Source organism: Octodon degus, unplaced genomic scaffold (assembly GCF_000260255.1).
Source record: "Octodon degus isolate 3935 unplaced genomic scaffold, OctDeg1.0 scaffold00086, whole genome shotgun sequence".
NCBI classification, from domain to species: Eukaryota; Metazoa; Chordata; class Mammalia; order Rodentia; family Octodontidae; genus Octodon; species Octodon degus.
In genome coordinates this window covers 3,822,660-3,838,495 of record NW_004524662.1, presented here as the reverse complement: position 1 = coordinate 3,838,495, position 15,836 = coordinate 3,822,660, and the positions used below count along the sequence as shown (strand labels likewise).

The 15,836-nt window shown below is 40.3% G+C and overlaps 1 protein-coding gene across 9 annotated transcripts in view; it reads right to left on the bottom strand.

The window, feature by feature from the left end:
• Ralgapa1 (Ral GTPase activating protein catalytic alpha subunit 1) overlaps positions 1-3,445 on the bottom strand; it is a 263,481-nt gene extending 260,036 nt beyond the window's left edge. For 5 of the 9 annotated variants that reach the window (XM_023721854.1, XM_023721851.1, XM_023721853.1 and 2 more), the window contains exon 1: positions 2,939-3,444. In XM_023721854.1, coding sequence (XP_023577622.1) covers positions 2,939-3,044 — 106 coding nt within the window. In that variant the 5' untranslated portion in view covers positions 3,045-3,444. Of the gene's footprint in view, positions 1-2,938 lie in introns of all 9 variants that reach the window. The other 4 variants (XM_023721859.1, XM_012515988.2, XM_023721857.1 and 1 more) reach the window with 3 other exon arrangements.
• Positions 3,446-15,836: the final 12,391 nt, after the last annotated feature.

Below are 15,836 nucleotides of genomic sequence, written 5' to 3'. Positions count from 1 at the left end.
TTAAAGAAAACTTCTGGTTTCTACAAACCACACACACACATACATGCACGCACGCACTAACAAACAGCAGATACAAATCCAAATTTTTCAGAGTTAAGTTGTATGATTAATAGGAATTGTCCTATAGAAGAAACATGTGCCAGGAAAAAGTTTTCACTGGACAAATGTTCTGACTATGTTCTTATACATTTGGATATAGTGAATTCTCCTACAAATACCTTAATTGAGTGGGAGTTTTGTTTGGCCCAATACAGTGCAGATCAACCAAACAAAAATAAAAATCCTAGCCATGAATGGTGGTACTTATTGCCCAGATCCCAGCACTCAAGATGCTGAGGCAGTAAGACTGAGCTTCAGGCCGGCCTTGGGTCTGTAACAGGACTCTTTCTCAAAAATAAAATAAAATAAAAACCCTATGAAGTCAGATGTGGTGGTGCATGCCTATAATCCTAGTACTCTGGATGCTGAGGCAGTAGGATCTCAGAATCCAAGGCCAGTCTAAACTCTACTGAGACCCTATCTCAAAACAAAACTATGAACAATACTTTATGTATATCTGAAATCTACCAATAAATTTACCCTTTTTTTTTTTGACACAGGGACTTACTGTGTAGTTCAGGCTGGCCTTAAATTCACTATGTAGCACATGCTGGCTAACTCACAGCAATCCTCCTGCATCAGCATGCTGAGTACTAGAATTACAGGCATGTACCACCATGCCCATCTGAATAAAATTAATTAAAAAAAAAAAAAAAAAAGCAGACAAAAATCCTATGTTACTGCCAATGCTCAACTACTCTGCAAACTAGTCTTTGGTTACCTTATTTAAACACTTCCATCTACTTTCAATTAAAAGTGGTTCTGTAAAACAAGAAAATGAGATACCCGTAAATGAAATACCTGTTTGGTAGATAGAATAATTTATCCAATTTAATTAACATTAAAACAAAAGATAGCGCTTGGAGGTCCATCTTTTGCTGTGTATTCTGATAGGTTTGAAAACCTCAACATCATTGCCTAGTAGGGACAGAATATTTTGTGATTATTATGTGCATTACAAGATGTTTAGCAACACTGGTGCACTAGTGTAAAGAATGCCCCACAATTGTCAGTGTTTAGTAAAATAGTATCTTCAGACATCCATTGCCATATTGCCAATTGTCTCCCATTGGGTAAAATGTAGACTGAGAACTGCTTTAGGTTAGTCTTTCTGTATGGACCTCCACTCACCCGGCCTGGGGTTTAAAAGCAGAATGCTCATAATTTCAAAGTTCTTAAACATATTAAAATGAAAATGTTTATGCCCTTGACCTCCCCCCTATACATTCCATTTAAAAATTACTAAAAAAAGCTTTTTAAAAAATTATTTTGTTTTCAAACCAAAGAAGTTAGGCTCTACAAAATATCTCATTAATTTAACAACCTCTTAATGCAGAATGTCTTCCTGATGGAAAAAATAACTTTTATGCTAAAGTATACATAAACCATTTCTTAATTATACTATCACTAATGAACAATTGTACTTAATTAGCAAATCTCAAGCCTGTTAAATTTGACTTCATAGCTTTGCACTTACCCAACCTACATTTGTCCCAAACAAGTGTCAAGTTCCATTAAGTGTCCAATTTCAAACTGCCACTATCTGTGATACAGCATCTACATTTACACATTGACTTTGTAAGCTCATTCTCTTGGCCCAATCTTTTCTTCAGTGACTTAACTCCCAAGTGGAATGAAAATAAGATCATCATTTCTACCATATTTCAAAGGCTTTTATTTTCCTGAAAAAATGGGCTTCATTTTGTATTGCTAGCCTGGATTTAAATGCTTTACAATTTCCTTGTGATAAACATTAGTTGTCATAAATGTAGGAAGAATACAATCTGGAGACAAAATAGGGACTCCATCTCTGACTCAGCCGTCTCATAACTAGATGACTACTTAACTTTTTAAACCCAATGAAAACTAGTATCTATATCCACGGAGTTACTGGTGATAATATCTGCACCCGTTAGTAGGAGCAAACAGCACAGTACAGTGTAAAGGAACATGCACCTCAAATACAGTACTTATTTACTCTGCTAAATAAGTCAAGTTATAACACAAACCCTAATTAGGAAGGCAAGTTGAGGCCAACTGAACTAGAATTTAGGTACTTGGGCTCTAAAATCAGTTATGCTATTAATGCCATGTCGATTCAAGCAGACTAACTTTCCTTTTTATTTCCAATTTCTTCATCCAAAAAAAAAAAAAAATCAAAACAAGTTCTATATAAATTAAAGATCATTTAAACTATAATCACAATTCAAGAACGCTGTTTGGTTGTCAACAAAACAGAAGTTGAGGGCAGCAGACAGAAAATGTTAATGATCTAAAAAGAGAATTGTCTATAATTGTTAACAAGCAAAAGAAGCAATAAAGTACCCTGTTTTCCGCACCTAACAGTTTTCTCTCTCAACGCCACTAACGCAGAACAAGGTGCATTCGCACAAGGGCGAGGCTCCTTCCCACCAGCTTTTGGGAACCACCCACTTCCCAAAGAGGTGTAACAGCTTCCTCCTCGCCCTCATCCGCCAGGAAACTTCAAAGATTAAGAATTTTATTGTCTGAGGAGAGAATTTTGTTTTTCTTTTCACTTGGGTGGAGACGGCTGTGGCGATCTGGCAAACGCACCTTCTAAAACACCATCGTTAACGCACAGTCTCCCAAAAGTCTTCGAGATCTAAGTTCTCAGCGCAATACTAATTTTTAAAAACGAGTTTCAACTATTAACTCAGAACTAGATCTGTCCACGCTCGCGCTATCCTCCCTCCCGCGTCCGCGCCGAGGCGACGCTCTGCCCCCGCTCCCGCCCGGTCGCGAGGGCCAGTCCCCGGGGCGCGCGGGGGCGGCCGGCCGGGCCCCCCCGGCCTCGGCGCCGCCAGCCTCCGCTCCTCACCGATGACTATGCGCAGGTGCTTGAGGCGGGTCAAGGCGTCCTTCTTGGTGTCCAGCACCTTCTGGGTGGACTTCTTCACGTCCCCGTGCGGCTTCTTGGAGAACATCCTGCCGCACCGGTCCCCTCCCCACGGCAGAAAGTGGACGGAGTGGGCGGGGAAGCGACTAGCCCCAGTGGCTCATTCGCTCCGCACCCTCGCGGGCCCCAACAGGGCCGACGCCACCCGCCCAGCGCCGCGGCTCCGAGGCCCCTTCGGCTCCGGCTCCAATATGGCGGATCCCGGCTCCGGGCCCTGCACGGAGCGAGGGAGACCCGGGCTGGCCGCCCGCCACGGCCGCCCGCCTCCAGCGGCCGCCGCTCCGCGCCACAGGCCGGGCCCGGGCCCCAGAGCCACAGAGGTGGAGCTCTCGGCAGCAGCGGCGCAACTCTCTCCCTGAGGCCCCCTTAAGGTTAAAGCTTCTCTAGCAGCTTAGATCCTGCAGAGGCCAAAGCGGAGCGCAGTGTGGCGATGGGTTTCACGACTCTGCCGTCGGTGGCGAACGGTCCCCTTGGCAACCGCGTTCTGACGTCAAGGGCTCGTGACGTCATGCTAGCGTGAGCTCATCTGGGGCGCTACCCGCCTTGGATTCAGTGTAAAGAACCGAAGGAGGAGCCCAAGGGTCAAGAAAGGTATTTACTGCGCGCCACTAAACACTGAGTCCTGGCAAAACTCCCAGAGCGTCTGTCATATAGTTTTTGTTAAATCTCCTCTGTTTAGTTGGTCATAGTAACTTAAAGTCTGTACACCTAAACAATCAAAGCCGATGTACAATATATATTGGATGCCAATTTTTAAGGCCTTGATTGTAACTCCCCTTTGTTTTCTACTGTGGATTTTGTTTAAATAATCTTTGTGTGTGTTTGAAAATTATAATTAACAAGGCACTGTAGTTTATGGATATGTAGAGTTACAGAACGGCCTTTTTAAATTATCTTGCACGTAGTTGGGAGTGTTAAGTGCAACTGTGGAGGTGCGAGATACAGAGTTCGATCCCTAGCACTAAAAAATAAAATTTAATTAATAAAATCATGCACAAAGAAATACCCCCCCACACACACACACATATTGGAAAAGAGAAAAATTAAGGGAAAAAATCTGGAGTAAAGTTTTAATGATGAATTTTCTTAATATATAAAGAGCACATAAATCCAAAAAAGTTGCTAGGGTTGATATAGAAAAAGTAATAAAGAATAGTAAGCTCTCCCTTCCAACTCCCCATCCCTGGTTCCTCCACAACTACTCATCTGCTTTCTGTCATCCTGAGTTTTCCTTTTCTAGAATTTAATGTGTTGTTTTAAGGTTTTATAGAAAACATAAAGAACATGCTTTTGCCTAGGTTTCTTCGCACAATATGACTAATTTCAACAATAATATGTATTGACAATCAAATTAATAATGTCTGTTTTTAAATTACCAATCTTCTGACTGCCCTGCCCCTGGGGCACTCTGAGATGTCAAATAAGATTGGGCGTGGTGCCACATGCCTGTAATCCTAGCTCCTGGGAGGCTGAAAACGGGAGGATCACTATGGGTCTGATTTGTGTAGTGAGGCCCTGTAGACCCTGTACTAAACCAAAGGAAAAAAAAATCAATCTTTCCAAGGTGAGTGTGACAATAAACATTTCCATATCCTGCTGAGCAGAAGCATTAATTAGCATAAACTTTCTAGAAAACAAATATTGGTATTATGTGTCAAGACATTTTTTAAAAAGACATGTAAGAAAGTTTATGTATTTTGAGTTGGGCATAGTGGTACAGGCCTATAATCCCAGCACTCTGGAAGCTGAGCAGGATGACAAGTTCGAGGCCAGCCTGGGCTATACATATCAAGTTGGAAGACCCTGTATCAAAAAATCAGAGATTGAAAAAAAAAAGTGTGTGAGTATGTATACATATGGGTGTCATCAGGGAATGCATAGTAGGACTTTCAATCAAAGAACAAAATGGGGCCAGCGAGATAGCTCAATGGTCTAAAGTGCCTGCTTAGGCAAGCTTAGGCAGGTGCAGGGGACCATGGTTCAACTCCCAGCAGCACATGCCATGCCAGCCCTGCCCTCGGGGCTGAGCCATCCAAAAATAAATAAATAAAATAATAATAAAATAACAAACAATCTTAAAAAAAGAACAAAACTTATTGTCAAACTGACTTCAAAGAAGAACCACGTGTCTAGATTTTTTCTTCTTGCTACTTCAGATTATGTGATTAGAACCAATATCTCAAAATTTGTTGAGATGCAAGAAAAGCAGACCTAGTCTGATCTTTCTAAACTCATTGAAGGAAGGAAGAAAGCAAAAGAAAAAAGGAAGGAAGGAAGAAAATCAGCTACATTAGGTTACAGCTTGTGCCAAAGCCTCTTGTGGTCATAGGTAGGGCTTTTTCAGAGGTGGCTGGATCTAGAGTGTATAATTCTGGGATTAAAGGTATGTGAGTACTAAATCAGTGCATTGATTAGTTTCACACTGCCCTAATCCCAGTCTCCTTGATGCAGTATAAAAGGGACAAAAAGATGCTTTTAAGGGCCTTTACTTGCTTGCTGTGCTACCTTCTGCCTACCATGAACTCTTTCTCCTCTCAAACCCTGTCTGTCATGATACTCTGCCTTGGAGCCGGCTGAGTATGGACTGAAACCTTTTCAAACTGTAAGCTAAATAAACCTCTCTTCCTTTAACTTTGGGTGTCAAGTAATTCTTTTTCTCAGCAACAAGAAACAAACACAATTGGTAATAGTGGATGTATGCTGGTAGGCTCACCTTCCAGCACTCACACCCATTTCCTCTGGAAAACCCTCCCTCTTTCAGTGGCATTTGAGCTCCTCCCCCACTGTGAAAAGCTTAAGTCTTAGGGATGGACACATGACCAGGTCAGCCCAATGTAACTCTCTCCTCAGCAAGTGGAAAAAAGAAGTTCATTTTCTGATGGACTGAATGTTTGGCTGAACTAAGGGAAAAACCATGTGAAAAAAATCTGCTGGGTGAGTCAACATGAAGGAGAATGGGGAGGATAGAGTTAGAAAAAGCATTTTGTTAATGTCGTTTGGGCATTTGGACCCAACTTGGCATGACATGCTATGATCTTTTGTATTTCACAAGCCAGTACAGTTGTAATTTTGCCTAAGCCAGTTTGAGTTGGGTTTCAATCACTTGTAGTAAGAAAAATCCTGACTTTCACATTTTAAAATATATTAAATTGAGTAGAAACTAGGTCAGGAGAAAAAAATACTACTTGAAGAGAATATGGCAGCCCTCTGGGAGGTCCTCTACCATGAAACTCTTTGTACAATCATTTTGCGCTCTTTCTCTCTCTCTGTCCCCTCTTCGCTGCCCCCCCCCCCATTATTCTTTGAGACGGTCTCATTAGGTAGTTCAGGCTAGCCTTGGATTCACTATGTAGTCCTTGCTGGCCTCAAACGCCCACTGATCCTCCGGCCCCAGCCTCCTGAAGTGCTGAGATTACAGGGTTGTGCCACCACACCTGGCTTCGTGTCTCATATTTGTGACTGTAATATCTCTTAAAGATGGGTTATAGATTTATGCTTTAGTATCTCACAATCCAAGACTGCAAGCAAGCCCACCTTGCCACCTTCCAACAATGACTTCCCTCACCCCCCACCTGACTTCAGTGACTCAATATGTATTTATGAAAAGAATAAGTGAACAGTATACATTCCATAACTGCTCCCTGAATTATCCAAATACAATAGAATTGCTGCTCTTTGCAGCCTGTTCAGGAATCGTAACCTACTTTAGGGAACACCAGATGAGAGGAGGGGAAAAAAAAAGAAACAGTACTTCACACAGGCAAATCACAATTTAAGAGAAGTAAAACTTTTTACTCTCCAGGTTTGCACTTATGCAGAAATGAGTTCTGAGGTTTCCATAGACTTTGAGGTAGAAAACTTTCTTTTATGCTAACATATTTTAACTGGAGGTTAAACTGTTTTTACTGTCTTAAAATAGCAAAAGTTATATTTGGTGAAACAACAATAAAGTAAAGAATAAGAGAAAATGACCTAAAAATGGGGAAGTCATCTTTAGTAAAAATTTCCTTGATTAATCCATGAAAACAGGTGTGGTACCCGAGACCAGCAGTAAATAAGGCTGAAGCTGCAATTTGGCATTGCTGTCTGTCCCAAATCTATTACTGTGACTATTTCATGTGATATTACTGTGCTTTCTTTCTTTGGGTGAGGAGGCAGTGCTGGGAACATCCCCAGCCCTTTTGTACTTTTTATTTTGAGATAGAGAGGGCTCACCAAGTTGTGCGTGCAGGGTTCCAACTTCTGATCTTCCTAAGCCTGGCAGTGCTGGGGGTTACATGTGTACTTCATTGTGCTGGCTCACGTGTTTTCCTTCCTTTGGCAATAGCACATATCCTTTTTTTTTTTTTTTTTTTTTTTTCTGCAAAGAATTTGACAACAAATACTTTTAAGCAGAGACATATGAGATTTTAATTTTATTTTTTATTTTGAGACAGGGTTTTACTAATTTGCTAAGTTGTCCAGATTGTGCTAGAACTTGTGGTCTTCCTGTCTCAGGTTCCGTATGTGAGTGTTACCACACCTGCCTGATACATAGCTTTGTTTGTTTATAAAATAATCTTAATTTGCAACTACTTCTATTTTTAAATCCTTTTCCCTTTCGGCACTCCACATAAACATAGATATGCAGTCTGGGCATGGTAGTGCATGCCTGTCATCTCAGCATTCAGGAGGCTAGAGCAGAAGGGTCACCAACAAATTTGAGGCCAGCCTGTGTGGGGTACCTAGAGACTTTCAAGGCCAGCTTTAAACTTTGAGACAGTGAGAACCTGTCTCAAAAAATCCATACGTGAGCAGAAAGCAAAAAACATGGATGTGTTATTAATTTTCTACTTCATGGGAAACCTTAAGATTTACCTTATTACTTTAATAAAGACATCAAAAGAATCTTCACTACTTGAAAAATAGTGAAGTTCTGAGTGATACAAACTGAAACTGTTCTTGGAAACTGTCCAGAAATTGATCTAGTTAAGATCGAGCCTTCTTGTTTGCAAAACAACTATTTCTTCCTATATTCTGATCCATAGCAATATTGTAGTTTTGTCCATGATGCAGTGAAATATTTAATATAGAAAAAGGACAAAATCAACAAAGATGAGAAACATAAGACATTTGTTAAAATTGTGATAAAATCCAGTTCTTTGCTTAGTGAAGCCTTGTTTCAAAGACAGTTCTATAGGGTTTGTTTTGTTCTGTTTTTTTGGTTTTTGAGATAAGATCTCCCTATGCAGTTCAGACTGACCTTGAACTCACTGTGTGGCCCAGCCTGGCCTCAGACTTGTGGTGACCTTCCTTCTCGAGCTTCCTGAGTGCTCAGATTACGTGCCATCATGCCCGGCTCAGAAAAACAATTATTCAGTTTTAAAAGGTTACAAAAACAGGTTGAATTCCTACATGCATGTTTGTATAATGGGAGTTACAGAGCTTGTTTTTGAAAAACGATTATGATATGGTGGGAAAGTAAGTATTTGAGATGTTGGTTCTGGTTCCTATCTTCCATGAACTTTATTTATTTTATTTGTTTTGTTTTGTTTCATAATTTTATTGTTCCATGAACTTTAGAAGGAGGTGTAAGTTAGACATTTTGGGCTGGGGAGGTAGCTCAAGGGCATAAGCGCCTGACTGGCAAGCTCAAGGTCCTGAGTTCAATCCCCAGTACCACAAAAAAAAAAAAAAAAGAAAGAAAGAAAAAGAAAAATGTGTTTTGTTACAGGATTTACTTGCTCTGGAGCCCTTGGCATCGTTTAATATACCTTTACCTCATTTTCCTCATATTAAAATTCATCATGTTTGGGATAATTAGGTGAGAAAAGGCACTGAAAGTTGCTTCTGCAGTGGTTAACATAGCTAATAATATTCCGCTCCTTTCTTTCATAGAAGTGTAACAAGTAGTTGTTTAGAGATTTGTACTCTCATTAGACTAAACTCTCCGAGAAGAGCGACCACACGGATTTTCTTTAGAGCTGTGTTCCAGTCTTACCGTAAAGTGTTCTGTTCAGCTTTGGATCTAAAAGTTTGCTCTCACTTCTCGTGTTCGCAGGTCGGGATGTGACTGCAAGTGTGTGTTCTTATTTCTTCCTCCTCCCTTCTCTCTTTGCCTCTGCCCTGACATGGCTTGGCACCTTTTTCTCTCCCACACTGTGCTCCCTGCCATCTGGTTTCTGCCTTGGAGCTTGGCAGCCTTGGCCTAAAATGGCGAGTTAAAATAAACATCTCTGTTAAGCTGCTGGTGTCGGATATTGTACCTTAACTGGGAGAGAAGAGACTAAGATGTGCCCTTTGTAAAATAATCACAAAAATCTCTATTAAGTGAGAGAATATATTTGAACTTACTTCCCATTTGCTTTCACATGAACTCAGTAAGTGCTTGGTAAATGAGGGAATTAATTTTGGAAAATAAAAATGTATCCGGCCCCACCCCTGCCATGCTGGCCCTGCCCCCAGGCTCGCTGAGATGGCAACTGAGACCCGGAGGTGGCCAGCGCCTGTAATCCCAGCACTTGGGCGGCTGTAAACAGGAGAATCACTGAGTCTGCCCTATGAAGTGAGCCCCTGCAGACCCTGTCCTAAATTAAAAAAAAAAAAAAAAAAAAAAAAAGAATTTACTTAGGAGGCTGTAAACAGGAGAATCACTACAAGTCCGATCTAGTCGTGAGACCCTGAACAGCCTGTAGACCCTTCCCTAAAATACAAAAAAAAAAAAAAAAAAAAAACAAAGCAATACAGCGGGTTCCTGAAATACATGGGGCTTACATTACTGGAGAACACCGTGAATTTCAGATATGGTCAGAGAAAGATGCCAGTTTTTACAGTTTAAGCCCAAAATATGAAATGTCTCCCACAGTTAATTTAATTTAATAAAATACTGTATTAATAAAGCCTTAGGTGCAGAACATTTTGGTAGCCTCTCAGGGGTCTTAGGGCTTTAAGAACAAAGCCAAGAACACTCAAGATAACTATACGTACAGCAGCCTGTCATGCTTCAGGAATGATGGCGCATCTGCCTGAGATGGGCTCCGGGGCAGCAGCCAGCGGCATGGAGAACTCAATAACTCTTTGGAACTCACTACCTGCAAACCTCCCACAAAAAAAAAAAAAAAGAAAAAAGAAAAATTGTGGAGGACATTTGCGGGTTCTATGAAATTGTGGGGTTCCAAGACAATCATTAGTTAAGTTCTAAGGAAAAACCCAAACTCCACTGAGGCCACAAATTCTGAACTCCAACTTTGCTGGGGTATATTGTAACAATTATATGGCTGGCCTATTAGGGGAAAAAAAAAAAAAAAAGAAGAAGAAAGAAAGATACACCTTTACAAAACAAACCATAATAAAATGTAGGTATGGCCTGTGACAGCCCGCCTGATTTTCTCACCTCATTGGCTTAAAAACATACTAAGAATTCTGTGAAAGTGTCAGCCCTCCCTTCACAGGGTGAGATGGCACACACGTGATCGTAGCCCTTTTTTGGGAGATGAAGGGTGTCAAGTATGACTTCCATATGAGGACATTTCAAAATAATAGGGCAAGGGATGTAGTTCACTGGAAAGACCCTCAGTTCAATCCCCAGTACCACAAAAGGAACGGAAGGAAGGAAGGAAAAGCTCTTCTCACTGAAGACACATTTATGATGAAGAAAACCCCTAAAATTATTTTTGAAATGTTGCTTATAAGAAGTAGAATTTAAATTTATGTTTAAAAACTCATGAATCTCCCAAGAAAGATATGTACCATTAATCTCCCAGATGTGAACATGTTACAATACTATTTTTTATAAAGTCAGGTATATGTATATATGAATCTGTAAAATTAATAAAATCATTTTTATCACCACTTGAATTTACAGGAAAAACTGAGTCAATAGCATGGAAAATTCTCATGTACCAAACTCCCAAACATCAACATAATATATCACTAAGCTATTTTTGAAGTTAGTGAACATTCTTATTATTCATTGAATCCCATAGTTTATTCAGATTTTCTTATTTTAAGACTTAATAATATATTTATGTTGCAGAAGCTCTTCTAAGATCTGTTACATTTGGTGGTCATATATCCCTAGGCTTCTTTTGGCTTTGAAAGTTTCTCATACTTTCCATACTTTCAAGTTTTGATGGCCTTGATAACTTTGAAATGTGCTAGTCATGTTGAAGGATGTTGAAGGATGCCCCTCTATTGAAATTTCTTTGCTATCTTTCCTTCCTTCCTTCCTTCCTTCCTTCCTTCCTTCCTTCCTTCCTTGCTTGCTTCCTTTTTTTTTTCCTGTGGTACCAGGGATGGAACTTGGGACCTTGTGCTTGCCAGCCAGGGGCTTATGCAACTGAGCTATCCCAGTCCCGTTTGATGTTTTTCTTATGATGACAATAAGTTTATGGGTTTGGGGGAAGAAAACTACAGAGGTAAAGTGCCATTGGTTTTATGTCATATCAATGGTGCATAATACCACCAACATGGTATAGCTGTTGATGTGAACCTTGACACTCAGCTAAAGTGTTGTTGGTTAAGTTTCTCCAATGTTAAGTGCCTTGTTTTTTTCTTTTTCTGTAGAAAAAGGGAAGTCATTGTGTGACTTCTTTTATGTACCCTAAGGGGAAGTCATTGTGTGCAGCCATAATTTTTAATTGGTTGCATTTTATTTAAAAAATTGTATATTTAGTTAAGTAACTTTAGCCATGGTATCTGTTTTAGTTTCATTACTTGTGGATACTAAGACTAAAATTCCAACAGTGTTGAAATGATGCGTAGTTGCATAATGTTTACCAGGTGAGTCATATGGAACACAGATGGCTGGGATCCAAATTTAGCAATGGAAAAGTTAAGACTAAAAGAAGTGATGAAGATAAAGACCAGCATTTCTCAAAAGGAAAAAATTTATTCAGGATCAGTATTACTGAGGAACTGTAAAAGGTTCTTTTGCTTGAACTTCAAACAGGACTGGGGACATAGCTCAGTTGCATAAGCCCCTGGCTGGCAAGCACAAGGTCCCAAGTTCCATCCCTGGTACCACAGAAAAAAAAAAAAAAAGGAAGGAAGGATAGCAAAGAAATTTCAATAAAGGGGCATCCTTCAACATCCTTCAATTACCTTACTAAAACCTGGGGAAATGACAAAAAATTTGATAAAAGAACTCAAGATGTAAATGAAAAAATTTTTAATTTTAAGATACAAATTCTTCCTAACTTGATATATACCTATTAGCATAATACCAATTAAAATCCCAGCAAACTATTTTTTAGATATGGACACACTGATTTCAAAGTTTATATATACAGTCAGAAAATGCAGAATGACCAACACAATTAAAAAAAAAGCAATGTTAATTACTCGTTCAACTTGATTTCAATACTTACTATATGGAAAATAATAAAGAAAAAGTTAATAAGTTGGACTTCATTAAAATTTGTCAGCTGTGCTGGTGCACACCTCTAACCCTAGCACTGAGGAGTGTAAGGCAAGGAGATGGCCATGGGTTGCAGGCCAGCTGGGCTATATAGTGAGGTCAAGGCCAGGCTGGACTACATAGAGAAACTCTATCTCAGAAAATAAAATAAAACACAGCCGGGCATGGTGGCCCATGCCTGTAATCCCCGCACTCAGGAAGCTGAGGCAAGAGGATTGCCATGAGTTTGAGACCATCCTGAACAGAGCAAAACCCCATCTCAAAAATAATAATTAAAAAAATAAAATGTGTGGTCCATGAAAGACATTGTGAAGAAAATCACAAGACAAGCCACAAACTGGGATACAAGTTCTCTCTGTATATCTTATATGTATTATTCAAAATATACCAAAAACTCTTAAAATTAAGTCAACCATGAGGAAACAAATGACCCAAGTTAAAAATGGGCAGAAGACCTAAATAGCACCCCATAAAGTGTTTTTCTTCAAGGTGTGGTGGCACATGTCTGTGCTCACAGCTACTCAGGAAGTTGAGGCAGTAAGACTGGAAATTCAAGGCCAGCCTGGGCAGTTTAGTAAACCTGTCTCAAAACTAAAATTAAAAAGGGTGGGAATATAGTTCAATAAGAGAGCACTTGTCTGTCATGTTTGAAGTCTTGGGTTCAATCCTCAGCACAAAAGGAAAGAAAGAAAAAAAGATCTTCCATTAAAGAAGAGATATAATGGTAAATGAGCATCAAGACAAAGATCATTTGTCATTAGAAAATTGCAAATTGAAAGAAAAGGCAGATGCTGCTGCCCCCTTACCAGGATGGCTATGATGTGAAACATCTATGACACCACCAAATGCTGGCATAGGGCTTCATATTCATTAGTAGTGGGAATGTAATATGCTACACTGGAAAACAAACTGGCAGTTTCTTAGAAAGATAAACATAGTCTCATTATATAATCTAGCAATTGTGCTTTTAGGTATTTATTCAACAGTTTAAGAAATATGTCCTCACAGAAATGTGCACATAAATGTTTATAGTGCATGTATATAAAACTGGAAGTAATCAAGATAACCTTCACGAGCTAAACAAATAGGTTTGTTTATAGGCACTCAATACGTAGCTGTGGTGCAAGGGGGACTGGATGCTGCTCTAGCTGGAAGCAGACATTGACATCATCCACATTATTTTGGTTTTTTGAGCAAGCAAAATGAAAGAGTTGTGGGGGACGTAGCTTCCATCCAGATTTCAGAAAAAAGGCCTGAGATACCACACAGTGTGCACTGAGAAGGTAGTGTTTGAAGCTGTGAGGATGAACCAAAAGGGTCATAGGTATCCTAGGAAGTTGGCGAAGCCAAGAATGTGACCATCTGCTGAGGAAAGCCACAGGCAGTAAGGAAACGTCGTACCCGAGAGAAAGACCAGAGCAGCTGCAACTTGCACTGCCATAAAGATGAGATTACCCAGGTTATTTAGAGCTTACATCTTGCCACAACCTGCCCCAAGTGTTGGACACAGACCCATACCATTTAATATTTGCCTTGTTGGTTTTCAGTCTTGCTCTGGTCCTATTGCTGTTTATCTGCCTATTTTTCTCTTTTGGAATGGGAACATTTGCCCTTTGGATATTGGAAGTGTTTAACTTTCTGATTTTTACAACTCTTACAGTTGAGATTTTTTTTTTCTTGAATCTTTTTCCTTCTTTAACTTTATTTATTTATTTATTTATTATTTATTTATTTATTTGTGGAACCGGGGATTGAACTCAGACCCTTATACTTGCCAAGGAAGCACTAATTCCACTGAGCCATCTCCCCGGCCCCTCAGAGGTGGCGTTTAGACTTCGATTTTTCAGCAGTGCTGGAACTGTTAAATGTTAGTGACTCTTAGAGATGGCTTAAATGCGTTTTATATAATGATATAGACATGACTCTTATGGGACCTTGGGGAGAATGCTATGATTTAGATCTAGAATGTCCCCCAAAAGCCTCTTGTGTTCAGAGGTGGGATTTTTGGTAGGTGATTGGATCATGAGGTGATATACTCATCAGTGGATTCAGTCACTGAAGAGTTCAGAGCTACATGTGCTATTAGGAGAGAGGGGCTCGTCATCAGACCACTGGGGGCATGGCCTAGAAAGCTGCCTTTAATTATTTTTCTTGTTGCTGAGACAAAATACCTGACCCCCAAAGTTAAAGAAGGAAAAATTTATTTCATTGTGTACAAGTTTCAGTCCATAGTCAGCTGGTCCCAAAGCAGGGCAACATGGCAGAGGGCTATCGCAGAAGAGAAATAGTCCCTGGTATGACAGTCAGGAATGCAGCAAACAGCCAAAGCAGTGAGCAGCAGCAACAGGCCTGCCTTTTTTCTGTCCTGTTGTGTTCCATCCAGGCCATAAGCCTCTTGGTTGGTCCCACCTATGTCCACGGTGGAGAGTCCATTATCCACACCCATAATCCTATCCTTAATCCACATTGACATACTCTAATGCAGCCACCTTCAAAATTCCCATCTAAGAGCCTACCAGATAGCTCAGCAGACTAAAGCGCCTGTTAGGTAGACACAGAGACTAGTATTGATCCCTGATGTGCTGGCTCTGCCCCTGGGGCATGCCGAGACATGTGGTAGGTGTGGTGGCCTACCTATAATCCCAGTGTTTGGGAGGCTGAAAACAGGAGAATCTCAATTTATGTAGTGAGACCGTGTAGACCCTATAGACCCTGTCCTTAATACATTAAAGAAAAATTCCGCATCTATGACCTCATAAGGCTCTGAGGGGACATTTAGATATAAACCATATTTGCTGTGATGTGAACAGCTTTCCTTGGCTATGCATTTCTACCATGTCATTTTTGCGATGTCCTTTAGCCTTGGAGTTGGCTGCCGTCATCATTTGGGGTTTTTGCAAGGGGAACAATATACTACAAGACATATTTTATAATAGTATTTTATAATGAATTACCCAAGAATCATATATAAGGAATGCAGGAAATCTGTCCACACAAACACTAAAGACTCCAACTGAGTGTTGTAACTCAAAAATGCAGCAGGCTTGAAAAGAAAAGAAGCGCTTTATTTTAGCTGGTACCCAGTGGCAGACACCCCGGCCAGATGCTGAGGTGTGCCTGGGAGGATTAGGGGAGTGGGTATTTAAGCCAATAAACCACAAAAAGTGACGTCAAGGGTTTATCTAGGGGCTACAGTTGAAAAATTACCTGTTTCTAATGAACAATAACAGGTGTAGTGGTGGGTACAGTTTGTAGCTGGGAATGAAGGCAAGAACAGGGCATTGGGCAGGAACTAGATTCAGGTGTGCACAAAGGACAGCGTGAGAAAGGCCCAACTGCAGGTTCTCAAGTAGAGAACGGGCACAGTGGAAAGTTACAGCATTTAGAATGGCGCATACAGAACAAGATGGCGGCGCATATGTC